We start from the raw sequence: 12,110 nt of genomic DNA, 5'->3' as shown, positions 1-12,110 counted from the left end.
CAACCGTTCAAAGCTCGCAAAACATCAAAATTGACCCCCTGAAATCGTTATTTTTTCTCAACAAAAAGCAAATGCAAATATTACAATACAGAAAAAAACAATAAAAGACTAAAAGAAGTGAAATTTAAGGAGACAGACAGAGGAAGACGGAAAAGAGCACGAGAGTGTATGTGAGAAAGAGAGAGAGAGGATCACAGATTCAGAGAAGACAGGAACAGAGACAGTGAGAGAGTCAGAACAAGGGAGAGCTAAGAACAGAGTCAAAAGAGACAGAGAGAGGGATGGTGAGAGAGATGTGTTCAGTTTGACTGGGATTTCACTCTTGCCTCTGGGGGTTCAGTGGGGAGGTGTTCAGTGATTAGAAGGTGCAGAAACTGCAGGCTGTGGTCCTGCAGCCTGACTTTCAGACAGATGAATCCCTGAGTCAGTGAGTGGCTTCTAGGATCTGACTGTGCACCACCTCATCATTACAGCAGGGATCGAACTGTAAAAATTAACAGGGTTTCTTCATCCTATGGCCTCAGGGCCTAATGGTCAAAGCCCTGAGTGTAGAACTGGCTTGTGAAAAGGTTTTGTTCTTCCACAAGGTTTTATTGGTGGTGTCCAGAGGGGTGGGAGGGGAGTAGAATTTGATAATTTGGTGAAACCTTCTACAGAAATTTCAAACCATTCAGTCTATGATCTGAACGTTGTATTGGATACAAAATTGGCTTGACAGTAGGAGACAGAGTGGTGGAGGGTTGTGACCAGAGGTGTTCTGCAGGGATTGGCGCTGGGCCCACTTTTGTTTGTCATTTATATAACTGACTTGGATGAGAATTTAGGAGGCATGTTGAATAAGTTTGCAGATGACACCAAAGTTGATGGTATAGTAGACGATGAAGAAGGTTACTGAGATCACAAAGGTATCTTGATCAATTGGGCCAATGGGCTTAGGAGAGGCGGCTGGGGTTTAATTTGAGTTTTGGACAAACAAACAAGTACAGAACTTATACAGTTAATGATAGAGCCTTGGGTACAGTGTAGAAACAGGTCATTCGATCCAACAAGTCCACATCGACCCACCGAAGAATAATCCACCAAGACCCATTCCTCTACCCTATTATCCTATACTTACCCCTAACTAATGCACCTAACCTACACATCCCTAAACACTATGGACAATTTAGCATGGTCAACTCACATAACCTGCACATCTTTGGATTGTGGGAGGAAACCAAGGAAACCCATGCAACTCCACACACAATCACCAGGGGCTGGAATTGAACTCGGGTCTCTGGCGCTGTGAGGCAGCAGTGCTAACCACTGAGCCATTGTGCCACCATATGGTAAGGCCACTTTTGAAGTACTGTATACAATTCTGGTCACTCTGCAGTAGGAAAGCAATTATTAAATTGGAGAGGATTCAGAAAAGATTTATCAGGATGTTGCCAGGACTGGAGGTTTTCAATTATAGGGACAGGCTTGAACTTTTTTTACACTAGAGTGCAGAAGGTTGAGGGCCTTATAGAAGTTTACAAAAATCATGAGAAAGCACAGATAAGTTAAATAGTAAAAGGTCTATTGGAGGAGTTCAAAAATAGGGCGTATAATAGGGAGAAAGATTTAAAAAGGGATCTGAGATGTAACATTTTCACACAGAGGGTAGTTCGTGTACAGAATGAACTGCCAGAGGAAGTGGTAGGTCCATGTAGTTACACTTAAAAGACAATTGTACAGGTAGGTGAATAGGAAAGGTTTAGAGTGATATGGGCCAATGCAGGTAAGTCAGAGTAGTTTAGTTTGGGAAACTTGATCAGCACAGATGAGTTGGACTGAAAGATTCATGCAGCACAAACAGACCTATTAAGACAATGATTTAAAATGATTTAAAAAAAACGTTCAGAAAATATAGCATGGCATATTAAGTGAAAAATGAGAGATATTCGGGATGAAAGCAGTCTGAAAAGTCTGGGTTGGGCTCTGTGCCATGCCCTAGGAAAGGTGGGCTCCTACTCCCTCTGCCTTCTCCCCCACCCAATTAGCAACCCATGAAAAAAATTCAGTATAAAGCAGGCAGAACACCAAGAACCTTTTAAAATTTGGATTTGGAGGTTCTGGAGTCAAGATGAAGACGAATAAAGGAAAAGGAGCGAGGGAAGTGCAGCAGCGGGGCACTCCCCTACTGTGTCGGGCACACCTGCAATCACTGCTTTGACTCCCATGGTGGCACCTTTGAGCTTTGTGGAGCAGCAGCACCTACTCAGAGTTTGCAAAACTCTGTGCAAAAAAAATCAAAACAGCACTGGAACCGATTACTGCCATGCTGACAAAGTACGAGCAGGAGGTACAGGCATTGGATCGCCGAGTGGAAACGGTCAAGCAAAAGACCGCGGTAACGGAGAACTCAGAGGGATGGATCCAAACCTCGGAAGGCCAGGTTCGGGCCTTGCTGGAGCAGGTCGACGACCTCCAAATCAAGGTCAGAGAGAAAAAAAAAAACTTAGGTTTGGTTGGTCTTCTGGAGCGTGAGAAAGGCGAGAATCAGGCTGAGTTCCTTGAGAAATGGCTCCCGGAGTTGCTGGGGCTGGAGATCGAGTCAGGCCGGGTGAGTGTGAAGCGAGCCCACCGGATCGCGGTGCTTAGGTCCGGGTCCGGGTCAGGTAAGTGCCCTCGCCCGGTCCTAATGCGACTCCAGCACTATAAGTGAAGTAGTTAATAATGGAAACATCCAGAAGACTGGGAAGGGATTCACAGGCTCTAGTTTGTAAAGGTTTGAAAATAATGTTTTTTCCAGGATTTTTCTGGGACCCTAACTAAGAATAGGAAGTCTTTTGATGATGTCAAGAAAAAATTAAGAGACTTGAATATTCAATCTTCTGAGGTACCTAACAATACCATGTTTGAATTATGGGGGAACATAGAACATAGAAGAATACAGCGCAGTACAGGCCCTTTGGCCCTCGATGTTGCGCCGATCCAAGCCCACCTAACCTACACTAGCCCACTATCCTCCATATGCCTATCCAATGCACGTTTAAATGCCCATAATGAAGGAGAGTCCACCACTGCTACTGGCAGGGCATTCCATGAACTCACGACTCGCTGAGTAAAGAATCTACCCCTAACATCTGTCCTATACCTACCCCCCCTTAATTTAAAGCTATGCCCCCTTGTAATAGCTGACTCCATACGTGGAAAAAGATTCTCACTGTCGACCCTATCTAAACCCCTAATCATCTTGTATTCGGTCCATAACTTTGACTTGCCAGAAAATTTGTGAATTCTCTGAAATTATTGACTTGAGCTGAGGGGTAAAGAGGAAAAGATGTTTGCAGACAATGGCTTATTTTTTTTTATCTTCTCTTTCTTTGTTCTAAATTTGGTTTGATTAACATTGTATCCTTTTGGTAATTAACTGTTATGTTACTGTTCTTTTTTTTCCTGAGTGAGAAGTGGTGAATGCGTTGGTGTAAAAATTTATGGGGTTGAGATATGGAGGGGAAGTATCCATTATTAACTTTCATGAGTGTAAATAACATTTTTTTTCCCCATCGCCTGGGTTTGGGCAATGGCCTTAACTGGAAGGTGCCAGGATGGTTATAAGCGTGGGAGTGAATGCCCCTTATACGCAAGGCAAGGGAGATCTCTCAGGATTTGTGGTTTAAGTGTTTATTTGTTTAAGTTAGGAGTAGTGGTTAGTTGATTAGTTTAGCGTTTATAGGAATAGTTTTTGGATTTTATAAGGTCTGTGTTTTTTGCCACTCGCTGCATATTGAATGGGTTTCTTCCTCTTGGGGAACTGTGGGCTGTAGTGTGCGGTCATGGCTAGCAATCTGTTCAGGTGGTCCATCTGGAATATAAAGGGGAGCCATTCCCCCATTAAAAGGAAAAAGGTGCTCTCAAACCTTAAGGAGGAAAGGGTCAACATTGCTCTGCTTCAAGAGACACATGTATCTGATAGGGAACATCTGAAGTTACAGCAGGAGGGATACGAGAGAGTATTCTTCTCCTCCTTCAATTTCAAAAGCAGTGGAGTGGCCAGACTGGTACAAAGGAACCTCCCATTTCAGGTGATAGATCAAATCAAGGATGAATATGGACTGTTCATCATTCTCAAGGCTCTGATACACGGAGAGGAGTGTGGCATCCTGAGCATTTACTGTCCTCCGGCGCATCCTCTCAAATGTTTAGTTGACGCAGTATCTCAATTAATGGCTCTTGGGGTGTGCTGCACGATTGTAGAAGGAGACTTTAAATCGTCTCATGGACCTCCAAACTGACCCCACCACCAAGGATATATTTCCCTCCCCTCCCGTATCAGCGTTCCGGAAAGACCATTCCCCCGCGACTCCCTTGTCAGGTCCACATCCCCGACCAACCCAACCTCCACTCCCGGCACCTTCCCCCGCAACCGCAAGAAATGCAAAACTTGCACCCACACCTCTCCCCTCACTTCCCTCCAAGGCCCCATGGGATCCTTCCATATCCGTTACAAATTCACCTGTACCTTCCCACACATCATTTACTGCATCCGCTGCACCCGATGTAGCCTCCTCTATATTGGGGAGACAGGCCGCCTACTTGCAGAACCTTTCAGAGAACACCTCTGGAACACCCGCTCCAACAAACCCAACCGCCCTGTGGCTGAACACTTTAACTCCCCCTCCCACTCCACCCAGGACATGCAGGACCTTGGATTCCTCCATCGCCAGACCCTGGCCACACAACGCCTGGAGGAAGAGCGCCTCATCTTCCGCCGAGGAACCCTCCAACCACAAGCGATGAATGCAGATTTCTCCAGCTTCCTCATTTCCCCTCCCCCCACCTTATCTCAATCCCAACCCTCGGACTCAGCACCGCCTTCTTGACCTGCAATCTTCATCCTGACCTCTCCGCCTCCGCCCCCACCCCCTCTCCGGCCTATCACCCTCACCTTAACCTCCTTCCACCTATCGCATTCCCAACGCCCCTCCCCCAAGACCCTCCTCCCTACCTTTTATCTCAGCCCGCTTGGCACACCCTCCTCATTCCTGAAGAAGGGCTTATGCCCGAAACGTCGATTCTCCTGCTCCTTGGATGCTGCCTGACCTGCTGCGCTTTTCCAGCAACACATTTTTCAGAACATCCTAATGAACTGGATATCAGAAAAAAACCCAGACCTTTGGGGTGGTGCAGACTTGTGATGGAGTACGTTCCCCAAGATTATCTGACTAATATAGTGCAGCATGGAACAGAGCAATTTTATAAGACATGGCGGCCATTTCTAAATTACGTAGACACGGACCTATCGGCGGTGCTGATTCGGGCCTTTATGTAGCCATAAGGGCCGTTTGTGATGGTCTGGGGACCGGTAGGCCTAGTGACTACGGGTATAATAACTGTTGCTCCCGTGGATGGGAGCTTTGGTGGAGGTGCAGCAAGTGCAGTGATGTAATTTAATTTGGTTGTAATTTAATTTAATTCTATTTTATTTAATTCAAGTTTATTTTAATTAGAGTTAAGTAAATATGAGTAGCAGGTAGTTTTTTATTAATATTGCTGTAATATAATAGTGTGACATTTCTATTTTTCTGTATTTTTGTATTTTTATAGGTTTGTTTCTTAATAAATCTTCTTTCAAAAAAGTATATAAAATGAAAACTGCAATGCGGAGTTGAAGTTGGTTGAAAATCTCCAAGAAGCAGTTAACTGCTTTTGTAGAGAAAATATTTACTATCATCTAAATATTAGATAGTGAATGTCATTGTTAAACAGCATTAGGTTCCAACAGAATTCAGAATTTAATGGTCCTGTAGATTTTTGCAAATGTATTGAACCTTAAACAATCCTGAAAATAAACAATTATTTGTCATTAACAGTACCTCGGTCTTCACTTGATAAACAATTTAATGTTCTTGTACATGGGGAGGACTGGAGATGGCAAGAATAGCGCAGAATTGTCTCTCTTTTCTCAATTAATATCCAAATATGAACCATAGTGCCCTCTGCTGCCCTGGCTGAAATCAACTAACCAGGAAAGACTGAATTTGAACAAGGATCGTGCCAGTGCTGCAAGATTCCATCACCCACTCTAATAAAACCACTGAGCCACCCAGACCCCATTATTTTCACAAATGCTTACTCTCTACAATTCTGCAATAATGGAGGCTGCTAATATGTTTATTCATCACATACAATGAAATTCCTGACATAATAATTATTGATGTTCAAAACCATTGAACCTCTCTCCCTACTTTAATTTCTTGTATTTACCCTTACACTCCAAACAAATCATTAACTTTTTTGAACATGGACTTAATTTCCATGGATTTGTTAGGAGAGTTGCGTACTAACAGCTAAAGCAACATGCTTAATTCATTTAATTATATAAAGTACCAAAGTTATGGAGCAACAAGGCATCTTGGCCTAGAATTTCTTGCTCCAATAAGCAACCCTTCCACGCATTGTGAACTCCAGCATAGGTTAAAGAAATTCAAACATAAATGAATCACAAATTCCTGCTTTCACAATACACCAAAATTTTCCCAACCTTTTATCTGAATCTCTATTAAGTTTGTTCAGACAATCTTCTCCCAGCAGCCATTGGCCCACCAGCCACCAACCACCAAACAAGGACAAAGAATTTTCCATTTTTATGCAGGTTCAGGATATGTGTAACTTTATGCACTTTTTTTAATGTCTTAAGCCCTATTTGAATTTATGCTTAGCAAAATCAATTGCGATTAACAGTGACTACAAGACTAAACCGAATGAAAGATAAGCTGGGTAGATACCCATATAGGTCAGAAAATAGTTCTGACCTACCTCCCGTAAACTTATTCGGCAATCAATACAAAACAAATGTCCAGAGGAAGGGTCACTGAACCCGCAACATTAACTCTGATTTCTCACCACAGATGCTGCCAAATCTGCTGAGTTTTTCCCAGCAATTTCAGTTTAAGTTTCTGAAAATAACGTGACGATTGATTGTCACTTAATGGTAAGTGCTTATAGTGACCTTTGTCACAAAGAGGTGCTTTAATTTCTAATGATTTACCTGTTGTTTTGGGATAAATTTGGTAAAAGTCAAAACCTACCCAGCAAGCACATTTGAGAAAAAAATTGACGGGACTCAAAACTGGTCGACACCATAGTCCTTTGAATGCTAATGAACTGAATTTTTGAGAGTAAACAGTTCTTTTTGGATGATGTGCCTGCTCATAAATAATAGTCAACTTTAAAAATGTCAGCTGTTGGAGCTACTTAATACATGATTTCTTTGGTTATTGAATTGTAGGTTAGTCAAGTTAGGAACTATTTTAATATTAATAAGCATTTCATGACTTCTGAAAGAATAATGTATTGTGTATTCATGTTTGTTCTAGTCCAAAAAGTCAGAGTTCCTGGTTTAAAATACTTCTCTTACACATATTCTACTAAACATGCTGACTCCTTTTGCTGGAATCAAATAACGTCAATCGGAAACCATATTTCACTGTAAAATATTAACATTTGTAATTAACAAACTAATAGCTGAATAGGAAAACGGTGAGTGTGTTCAAAGTTTAATAGAGACAAATGAAAGCCCTTGCTACTAAACTCAGTTGCATTTAGTCATTTGTTATCTTATGAGCGTGTTCGGAATGCAGATATGTGATCCTTAAAACTTAACAGCTGTGCCTTCTCATTCTAATCAAAAATACACTGGTAACATTTAATATGCATTTACTTGTGACATCACAAGGCAATATTTTGGCTGAGATGTCTGCAGAAGTGAATAATGTATTCAAGTAAGCATTTCTAAAATCAGGTACAAGCGAATGTGTTGGGGATTAGAAAACATAATAGCTTTATATTTTTTCCCCATCATGTCGTTACAATTATGGGATTTAAAAGATTATTTTGGAACTGTTTCTTTAACTTTAAAAAAAGGTAAAACAAAGCAAATCATGTCAGCTGTTTTGAAGGCAACCTGCATGCAAGCCTAGGTGATTGTTAGAGATTAATGTGCTCCAAATTATCGATTTGCATGGAAGAAGGTGAAGTGTTTATAGTTTACGACAATGGCAGCAGCTCAACTATTAACAGTGGATATACCAACAGTCTCCAAAATCATTTTGAGAATGCCAGGGTTGTAAACAGTTTTGTTTTGAATTGTACATTTATTTACAAGATATTACAGAGTTGCGGTCTTGAGGACAGCTAATCAACCTAGCATTTCAACCCAAGTACAATGCTCAACTGATTCACATTGCCATGGAGATGGGAAGATTCTGCGATATTAGAAAACTCACATTAGAAGTTAGTCTGCCAGGATCAGAGAAAGGGAGAGTAGCCATAGGCTGCAAAACACAGTGCCTCACCAAACAGGAATATTCACACTCAGATTAATAAGATTGATCCTATGTGGGTTAAAACCAGGCCAGAAAATTCAGCTAACTTTCAACTGAGAAAGTCCTTTTGGGGAGGGAAGATCCTCACTGTGATGAATAAATAGTCTGGATTTAAAAAGTTCCTAGGCTGAGAAATTAAAAGCTCCCTTTAGAGCGAGAGTGTCACTTTGGACTGGTTCTTGAAGAATTGACTATTGATGTAAAAGAACAGTGTAAAATATATGAAATGCGTTTTCAGTGATACTAAAAGGAGACATCACATTTTCTGTTTTAAAGTACAAGTTACCTACAAAGGTAGGTAACAGAGTTGAGTCTTTTGTTACAGTACAAGTCTTATAACATGAAGTTCTTCATTATCCTTTTAACTGTTAACCAAGTTTTTGTTTTTAAAAGCTATCCACCTCTACAAAAGGTTATAAATAGTATATAAAACATTTGGGGATATTATTAAAAATACAGATCAGACAACAAAGTTACTGATAGCTTGTTGAAAAGTTGGAAACTGTTCTATTTTGCCCATAACATGGTAAACAAATAATGGTAGCTAAATGAAAATCAATAACCCAAATTAAAGAATCAAAATAATGACTTGCTGGATGATTTGTTTTTAAGTAAAGCAGTTCTCTGCAAACAATTATGGTACGCTTTATAGCAATATTGAAAAATATAACCACTACAGACAAAGCATTGCTTGGTTTGATCCTGGGATTTAGCTTTTATACATAGAAGATATTTCAAAACATAAATCACTGAAGCCTTTTGTTTGCACTTGAGATTTGTGAAATTACATCTAAATGGTTATAAGTCATTATTCCTGGCCCTCATATCCTAATCATCATAAAGTTAAAATCATCCAAAACACTCTTGACTCTGTCTTTGCTTACACTAAGTCCTGTTCACCTACCATCTCGTTGCTCACAGACCTGCACCACTCCAGTTTAAAATTAGCATTCCTGTTTTCAAATCCCTCTTGGTCCTGTTACTCCCCATCACTTTGTGAACCCCTCTAATCCCCAACTCCCAGCTTCTTCAGCATCCCTATTTTATTTTGCTCCCTAAAATATCTGGTGGTGGAGTGGGTAGTGTCTTTGCCTTGGAGCCAGAAGTTCCAGAGTTCATTCCTGTTTGATGACCCCTGAAGGTGCTTCCACAATGTGGTGGGAGTGTTTGATGCAGAGTAAGCTACAACGTTTGGCAACAGAGCTGGTGATCTATTCTAGATGAAAATAGCCATAGAAACATGCTTTGTATGAAGTAGATAGAGAAGAGAACGCCATCCAAATATGTACAGGGCAGGTGAATTGGCCTTGCTAAATTGCCCATAGCATTAGGTGCCTTAGTCAGAGGGAAACAGGTCTGGGTGGGTTACTCTTCAGTGTGTTGGTGTGGACTGGTTGGGGCGAAGGGCCTGTTTTCACACTGTAGGGAATCTAATCTTGTTCTTCCTTCAAGATGTTCTATAAACATTCTGAGCAAGCTTTAGATCATTTGTCCTATTCCTCATCTTACATGGCTCCATAGCTAATCTTGCTTTGTTATGTTCATGTGAAGCACTTTAGAAAAGAAGATTACACAAAAAGGTGCTACATAAATACACATCTGTGTATGTAAAATCTCCGGTTTCCCATTATTCATTTTATCCAACTGGGCAATCTTCTGAAGTGATGATTTGGGGACTTCGAAAACTAATCAAAGCAGATGTTTTGGTACTTAATTAGTCAATTATTTAATTTAATACTCAAGCATTTCATTTAATTAAGAAAATAGTATTCACTTTTAAAACATCATTTGCAGCAAATGTGCTTTAATTTAACTTGATTTATTTCCTATTAGCGATGTTGGGCTATAATGACGCTGTTTTGTTTCTCCGGCGTAGGCTAATTAGAGAGAATTTAAGCGTAACTTGACACGAGAAATTTACATAGGAACAGGCGAAAGTCAAACGTAACTTCTCAATTCCGCCCCCTCAAGAAATTTCAGTTCATTGGAAGCAAGACGAACACCGACAGTAACCTTTCATCTGCTAAAGGATTCCCAGCAGTGGCATCCATTCTATTCTTTCGTAACTGAGAGTATACCGGTAGGCAGCACAGTCTAGATTAGAGTGGTGCTGGAAAAGCACAGCTGGTCAGGCAGCATCCGAGGAACAGGAAAATCGACATTTGGGGCAAAAGCCCTTCTGCCTGACCTGCTGTGATTTTCCAGCACCACTCTAATCTAGACTCTGGTTTCTAGAATCTGCAGACCTTGTTTTTACCCGGTAAGCAGCACAGATCAAGCAAACATGTTACATTTATACTCGGGTAGACAGTAAAATGAAACAAATCGGCAACTCTGAAATTAGACTAAAACATCAGTAAACATTAAATACTTGAAAAGATATCGACAAAATCATCCCAGTTACATGCACCAACCACAAAACACCATTCACTTTAATATTCAAAGTAACCAGGTGTAGCCACAATAACCATTCAGGAGGCTGTCCCCAGTCATTTAGCCTGGTGGGGAATCAATGCCTATCAGCTGCTGGTTGGCTGTCTGGAAATTGACTCCATGTACAACACAGCACGCCAAATGAACAATCATTTCAAAATAAGGAACGCAGTAAATGCACACTCACAGGCTCTGGAGGACTGGGTTTATAAACTAGTGTTTGCAAAATTAAGTTGTTTGGGAGGTAGGTTTAGGTGCAACTTTAAGAACATCTCCCGTGAAAGGGGCTTGTCTTGCAGAGGAAACGCCAGACTACAAAGAGTAGCTAGCAGCAAACTGCACAAGTAACGTGTGTGGTTAAAGATCGCGATTGGCAGCGCCTTGTTCTCTCTGCCTTCAGCTGACTGCCGAGTGAACGTGTGAGTGAAATGCAATGAGCGGGTTTTCTTTCCCAGCCAGCTCTCCCTCCCCCCACGCCTTTTTTTTTACCTCTGTCGTGGTCAGCTTGCAGACATGAAGGCATGTTCTTCTTCCAGACCGGCATCTTCTAATGGAACTCATTCAAAAAGCTGGCAGTAGGAGCTGTGGAGTTTCGTCGTTGTCAGTCGATGGGAGGGAGAGCGAGGCGGTGAGCTCGGCGCGGTCTCCGCTAAACGGCGGCCTCGCTATCCAGGCAAGGGGCTCTCCCCACTCACCACAGCCAGACACACACACACACACGGATTAAAAGGATTTGCAAACTTTAACGGGAAGAGTAAAAGCGAAGCAACCTTCGGAATCCCACTTTACCAGGATACAAATGTTACATTTTCTGAACACACGGATATTGAGACCTGGCCTTTTTTATATATAAAAAGAAACCCCTCTCTCTTTTACACACACATGCAGCTTTTAATCCTTCTCGTGTACAGACCAGATTCTTCCAAGTGTGAATTCAGGTGGAAACAAAAATCCTTTGGTAATGTATTAAAAATGGACGAGTCGAACTTCTGAGTAGACTGAGGAAAAATGGTGCAGTCCATTCATGAGTTGAAACGGTCACTGGAGTAGTAATCGTTTAGGAACTGCACAGCAAACTTCATATTAACTGGCACTCTCGCCTTTTCTTATTTAATTACAATGGCACCCCGGCTGCGCCCAGAGTCACTAGACAAATATTATCACAGTCAATATTTGCCATCCCAGCTACAATGCAATATTCACACACCTTACCATTGAGCACAATAAGACCATTGACATAAGAGCAGAAATTAGGCCATTCAGCCCACCCAGTCTGCTCCACCATTCAATCATGGCTAACGTTTCTCAACCCCACTCTTCCCC

At 41.5% G+C, this 12,110-nt stretch overlaps 1 protein-coding gene across 1 annotated transcript in view; it reads right to left on the bottom strand.

Moving 5' to 3' along the window:
• Positions 1-11,348, bottom strand: part of grip1 (glutamate receptor interacting protein 1) — a 458,656-nt gene extending 447,308 nt beyond the window's left edge. Inside the window, exon 1 of the mRNA XM_043709637.1 lies at positions 11,277-11,348. Coding sequence (XP_043565572.1) covers positions 11,277-11,331 — 55 coding nt within the window. The 5' untranslated portion in view covers positions 11,332-11,348. The remainder of the gene's footprint in view (positions 1-11,276) is intronic.
• Positions 11,349-12,110: the final 762 nt, after the last annotated feature.

The sequence above is a fragment of the Chiloscyllium plagiosum genome, chromosome 19 (assembly GCF_004010195.1).
Source record: "Chiloscyllium plagiosum isolate BGI_BamShark_2017 chromosome 19, ASM401019v2, whole genome shotgun sequence".
Lineage (NCBI taxonomy): Eukaryota > Metazoa > Chordata > Chondrichthyes > Orectolobiformes > Hemiscylliidae > Chiloscyllium > Chiloscyllium plagiosum.
This window is presented reverse-complemented; position numbering and strand designations above follow the sequence as displayed.